At 35.5% G+C, this 6,433-nt stretch overlaps 1 protein-coding gene across 1 annotated transcript in view; it reads left to right on the top strand.

Annotated features, from left to right (window-relative positions):
* Positions 1-6: 6 nt before the first annotated feature.
* The window catches only part of LOC132169714 (uncharacterized), a 12,460-nt gene continuing 6,033 nt past the window's right edge, over positions 7-6,433 (top strand). The window contains exons 1-7 of the mRNA XM_059580701.1: positions 7-138; positions 2,331-2,436; positions 2,643-3,091; positions 3,656-3,841; positions 4,782-4,889; positions 5,301-5,504; positions 5,587-6,426. Coding sequence (XP_059436684.1) covers positions 2,361-2,436; positions 2,643-3,091; positions 3,656-3,841; positions 4,782-4,889; positions 5,301-5,504; positions 5,587-6,426 — 1,863 coding nt within the window. The 5' untranslated portion in view covers positions 7-138; positions 2,331-2,360. The remainder of the gene's footprint in view (positions 139-2,330; positions 2,437-2,642; positions 3,092-3,655; positions 3,842-4,781; positions 4,890-5,300; positions 5,505-5,586; positions 6,427-6,433) is intronic.

Genomic DNA, 6,433 nt, shown 5'->3' with positions numbered 1-6,433 from the left:
TCGTTGCAAGCGGCAAGCCGTTGTGTCTCTCTCTCGTCTCCCGTCGTGTCCGGTGGCTTAACTTCACCGTCGTCTCCCTCGCTTTCTTGTTGCAAGCGGCAAGCGGTCGTATCTCTCTCTCGTCTCCCGTCTTTTCAGGTATAAATTTTTCGAGTTACTTCATTTTCTTTGATTTTTATTTTTTGAACTAATTGAGGGTATAGATTTTGATTCTTTGATTTTGAACACTTGATTCTTTGATTTTGCATTTATTTTCGAGTTTGTTTATATTATTAGGATTTAGGAATACTTAGGAATGAAAATGATAGATTTTTAATTTTCTACGCTTCCTTGATTTTTCCTGCGAATAAATTTTCTTCTTTTGGATAAGCATTTGCTAATTGCTGTAATTATTCTTGAAATTTGTATTGCCGTTGGGCCCTTGTTTTTCTTCTCTGTTTGTGTCAGGTTTTGGTTGTTTAGGACCTTTAGGTTTGATGTATAGGCTGGGTGCATGGGGTGCATTCATTGGCATTTTTTTTTTTTTTTTTTTTCAGTAGATTGATTAAGTTTTTTTGCATCTTATATTCTTATTGCTTTCTTACTTGATATTACTTATTTGTGGTATTTTACTCTTTTATATATTGATCATTATGTTTATGTTTTGATTTGTTTGATTATTGAAGGAAGAAAATTTAGGGAATTGAAGGTAATCCATGTTGGAGGTGGCTTAGTTGAGACTTTATTTATTATTCTTTGATGGATTCTAAATTTGCGAAGGTTTGGGATTGTCTGAATCTACCCATTTTTGTAACCAATTTGCGAATTGCATACCAATTGAAAACCATGAGAACAGAAAGAACTTTACACTCCAGGACTGAACAGAAAAAACCAATTTAGAACCTTTGTTAAAGCTCTAGGCCTGTACAGTAAATTTGTTATTTAGCCCAAAAAACATGTTCAATAAGTTATTTTAGCCCAAAAAACAAATTTGGGCCCTCAAGATTGATTTTGGCTCAAAAAAACATGTTCAATAAGTTCTTTTTTTGTCTTCTTAGCCCCAAAAAAAATATTTTGGGCTCTCAAAACAACCAATTTTTGGCCCATTTAAAAATAGCATCGGCCCAATTAAATGGGCTCATGGTTAACTGATTAACCGACTACTGAAATTAACTGAAAATTTCGAAATACTTTGTTATCGAAATGCAGTCGGTGAATTAACTGATTTAACCGACAATTTCGGTTAACCGACTGAAAATGACTTTTCCGAACCGATAACCACCTCTACTCCCGAGTATTCTCATCAAAGTTTTGATGTTCTTTTTATCATCTTTTTTGTCTGATCAATACCTCTTGCTGGGTTATATATTCTTCACTTAAAATAGCTTAGACCGTGTCTTGTTTTGCTTATGGCACCAAGTGTTTGATGAAATTTCTCAAAGAAATGGAAGGTAGTGTTTGGTTATTATGTTTTTTCCAGAGGCTTTTCTTTTCATTTTCCAAGGGATTCAAGAACCTGAATCCACCACAAAATAACATTTCAATCCCACCAAGTCCTAGAAATGGGTGCGTTGCCTTTGTAAATGATGGAGAAGGAAACACAATTGAACTGTATGTTATCTTGCTTGAGAACATGGTCATATTGTCACAGTTATATTTTCTTAATGTTAGGTTTTGTGTTGGAATGTTTGTAGTCTGGACCATATGTGATGAATGCTTTCTTTGGTTGGTTATTGTTTTAATCCTAATCTTGCATTGCCCGACCCATATGTGACCCACCAACGTTTGTGAGTCCTAGCTTGGCATAGCTTTTGTTTGTAATCCTTAATCCAACTAATAGTCATAATTTAAGTAGCAAGACCATGCAGTTGATTGAAATTTTTTTCTTTTGTAAACTTTTTTGTTAATATTATTGTGGCTGTAAAGCAACGTAGCAAATTGTTTATTCTGCAGTATTATATTTAAAAAAGAAAAGTCACAGCTACAAGTCAAAAAGCTGTGCCTTCAGTTGATTTTATTTGATGATAATTCATTCCTAAGGGAAATCGAAAATTAATCACTCAGTTTTAACTGTTAAATTTTGAAAGAACTTACCTGATGAACTAATGATATTAATTTAACAAGCAGAACTGACTATATAAATAGCGTGGAAAATTGATGATTAGCATCTGGGTGTTATACTTTGAAAATACCTTATAAACTCAAGCTTTTGTTTAATAAGAAAAACTCATCAAGAAAGTTTTTGAGTGATTCAGATATGATATTGTGGTGCTCTTGTATTTTGGTTCGTTGGAACAGTTTTTATTTTATTTATCTTTTGTCAATTAAGATAGGTAAGATTCTTAATTCAGGTGGCGAAAGGGGCTTGGGAAGAAGCAGTAATGGAGAGAAATTCTGCTGCTTGTGCCATGGAATGGAGTAATGAGCTTGAGAAGGCCCTCCGTTCCAAAAAACCTGGTTAGAGCACATCCTATTTTATTTTATCTTTTTTACAATGAGTTCTCGGATCTCATGTTTTTCATATGTGATTTGGACTCTTCAAACTGGTGCAAATCTACTGGTTTGATTAATCATGTCCAATTGAGAGAAGGAGAACTCAAACTGATTTAATTTGATGCAATGTTAAGTTTGCTTGTAAGTAATGAGAGTTTGGCACTACTTAGGTCTATCCATTGAAACTATATTACAAACGGGGCCAAGGCTGGAGCGTTGGAGTAGAGAACCTGAACCTACTATGGCAGTGTATAACATGTTTGGCTTAGTTCCAGGGGAGGATATGCTTTTTGCGAACACCATTCTGTTACGGCTTGCTGATGCTTTTAGGTTGGGTGATAAACACACCAAATTTGCTGTTGTTAGGATTTTCCTATCCGAGCGCAGGCATCGTGACAAGAAGAAGAAAAGTAAAGGACGAAAAGGGATTTTGTCAAAGGTCATGGTGCTAAATCATTTAGAATTATTGACAAGAATAAAAGTTGTTTTTGACACTGGTGATGTTGAGTCAAGAGCATTGGCTTTAGCTCTCTTTGGTTGTTGGGCTGATTTTGCAAAAGACAGTGCTCAGATACGATACTTGATACTTTCTAGTCTAGTTTCTTCTCATGTTTTGGAGGTGAGATAAGTATCTTTCTCCTGTTACAAATTGTTGTTTCTGCAGCCCAATTTTGTTTGCTCATCGTCATCTTTATGGTCCTATATATTCTTTTTTTTTGGTGTAACAATAACAACTTTACAGGTTGAGCAAATTATAACATTTAAGTTCATTTATATGAGAGTTTAAGCACCCTCATTCTATATTCTAAGGCTCCCAAAGGCCAAAATTGACTTATTCCTTTCTCAAATCAGATTGCGACACATGTATGAACTCTGAAGCAATAAGAAGTTATATGGAAATTGATATGGACAACTTCATTATAGGACTTTTGCATGGAATGTTAGGAAACAAATTGTAATCTATGTTTTGACTCATATATGAAGGCTGTGAAGATTGACACTGATGTCATGGGCTCATTGTTCACCTGCCCCCTGCCCCCTTCTTCTTTGACCACTCTTTCTACAAAGTACTTTTTTTTTTTTTTGATAAGCTTTCTACAAAGTACTTGGTTCTTTATCTTAACTGATTTTCTATACAAAGCTGCCTGGAAGTGGTCTGAAACATTTGATTTGGTTTCTACAGCTGAAAGCGTCATTATTTGCGGCCGGATGCTTTTCCGAGTTATCAGATGATTTTGCGTCTATTTTATTAGAGATGCTGGTTAATATGGTGACTTCATCTGAAACACTGTATGCGGTAAAGTTAGCTGCAGCACGAGTTTTTGCAAAAATTGGGTGCTCATATTCAGTTGCAAATAGAGCTTACAAGGTTCTTGGCCTCCTCTGATTTTGTTTCAGTTCTAGATAGACATGGAAATCTGCATAGAGGCTATACATTTAGTTTTGTTGTGGAATGCTATTGCTCTCTCTCTCTCTTGCTTTAATGAGAAAACCTGGGCATGATAAAGGAACACTGTCAGGATTAATGAAAGTAACCGATGATATAGTCATATTACATGCAATGGAGGGCACACCATTGGATTTTGACAATTTTGTACATGTTATTGTGGTTCAACATCAATTTCAAGAATTTATTAACCACATGACATACACATACATGTGAATATACGTGTATACACATATGTATGTGTGTATGTATATATATATAGACACACACACACACACACATATATGGGCGCGCTCTTGTATCTTTTATGTTATGTATGTATGTATGTATGTATGTATGTAGATATTTGTGTGAAAATCTAAACATCTTTCTAAATTATGTTGATCATCAACCAAAAGTAGTTATATTATGTGATGTCCATAAAAGCTTGACCGCTAGCATTGGAAACTTTTCTTGTAGAACAAGTTATTTTGTTGAGCAAAGATTTGGGCTTACTAACCATAAGCAGTTTGATTTCTCTTTCTTATCTGAGCTCCAAATTAGCTGTTCAGTCATTTTGAGAGCAACACATGTACAAATGAGTTTTTGTGTATAGGAGTGTGCTTTAGATTATATGGATCTTGTACGTGAAGCTGTAAGACAAAATGATCAAAAGTAGTAGAAGCAATGCTCATTTAAGCTTTATCCTAGCTAGCAGTCTAGTACAACAGACATTCATAAGTAAATAACTTACCTTGTTACTATTCATATTCAAAGCTCATGATTGGTGGAAAATTTTTACTGATTAAAGTGAATTGTTTTTGGGTCCAATATATCTTCTATTTTTAGAGTTAGAATGATACTGACAATTTATGTGCTTCAGACGGGTCTAAAGTTAATGTTGGACTCTTCAGAAGAGGATGTTTTGGTCTCTTTGCTGGTATCACTCTCAAAAATTGCTTCCAAATCAATGATTCTTATTTCTGAACAGGTACCTTTTTCAGTCTCTTATCGTGATTTTCTGTCTTTGTTGTTGTTGTTGTTGTTGGAGAGGCAGGGTTGCATGTAAGCAGAATATGCTTGTCTGCTTTCTCTTAACTCTGAAAACTTTCCAGCTTTGACGTACTCATGAGCACGTGCGTATGTGTGCACACACACATAGGTATATATATATATATATACCTGTTCAGAAATAATTGAGAATATATACACACAATATATGCATGCATGATGCACATGAATGCTTGTATGCAGAATATGTATGTATGTATAAAATGGGTTAAATTAGGTTTCTCTACTACTTTAACAAATGAAAGAATTTTAAGTGGTCAGAGATCATGATTATTCTTGACAATTTTTTTACAATAGCTGTGCTTTATTATTATTTTACATCATGATGCAGGTGGACGTGCTTTTCTCATTTCTTAAACAAGAAAAGACATCGCGTATGAAAGCTACAGTATTAAGATGCTTGCATTTCATTTTGATAAAAGGATTATGTCATTTTCCTGTGAGTGCAGATCTAGTCAAATCATTATTGAGCACAATGATTGAGCCCGAACTTCCCCCATTTATGCAATATGAAGCTCTACAGATTCTACATAAGGTAATTTCTGAGCTCCCATAGATGAACTTGTGATGTAATATTGTAAAATTTACACTCTTGACCATTATGGGGGAATGTGCAGATCCTTCCATATATGCTACCTCATTTGCCCTGTCTGGACCTGCCCGAATTTGCTAACCTTTTAACCATAGCTGAAAATTCCTCCCAATTTCCAATCACGTCGAAGAGCTTCTTATCCATCCGTGTTCTGGTGGATTTATCAATCAAGCTTAGGGGAAGAATGGAAATAGAATCTAGTATGTTCTGTTCCTCTCCTCTGCCATCAAGAGTGATCTCATTGATTATAGACCAGATGACGTTGCTGGTAAATGATCTTTGCCAGATTGACTCTCGAGTGTTTCAAGAAGTTCATAGTCTGCTCCACCTTCTTGCTCTTTTGGTTGGTGAACATCCGGATCTGGGTGTTTTGGTGCTGGACAAGATCTGTTTATTTGTTGAGTGTCTTGCAAATATGCATGAACATGTCCTGGCTAAAAGCCAATCAGATACACTGGTTCTTGAGATGGACTTCAAAAAAGAGAAGAGCACAGTCGTAAGGTCAAAACTTGTACTTATTGCATTCAGATTTTTGGTTGCCTGTCTTGAAAATCTCAATGAAGCTGGTGTTCTCACTTCAATAGCATTTGAAAGAGTGAAGCTCCTGGTTGAACGGGTGTGTCAGTGCAGCTTGTTTGATTGCTATACACATACAATCTACTCTCTTTTGTTCCACAGTCGATTCTTTTGGGATTGCTTGGTGGACGAAAGTGAGGGAACTTGCAGTCTTAATAAAAACTTTTTTAATTATTACTTGGTTGAGAAAGAAATTCTTACCCTAGAGTGTGCAAATAAGATGTTGAAGGAGAGGTATAACTGGCCTGCTTACAGAGCTGGGACATATGCAGCATGTCAGGGAGCATGGTTCACAG

This window comes from Corylus avellana, chromosome ca2 (genome assembly GCF_901000735.1).
Source record: "Corylus avellana chromosome ca2, CavTom2PMs-1.0".
Classification (NCBI taxonomy): domain Eukaryota; kingdom Viridiplantae; phylum Streptophyta; class Magnoliopsida; order Fagales; family Betulaceae; genus Corylus; species Corylus avellana.
This window is presented reverse-complemented; position numbering and strand designations above follow the sequence as displayed.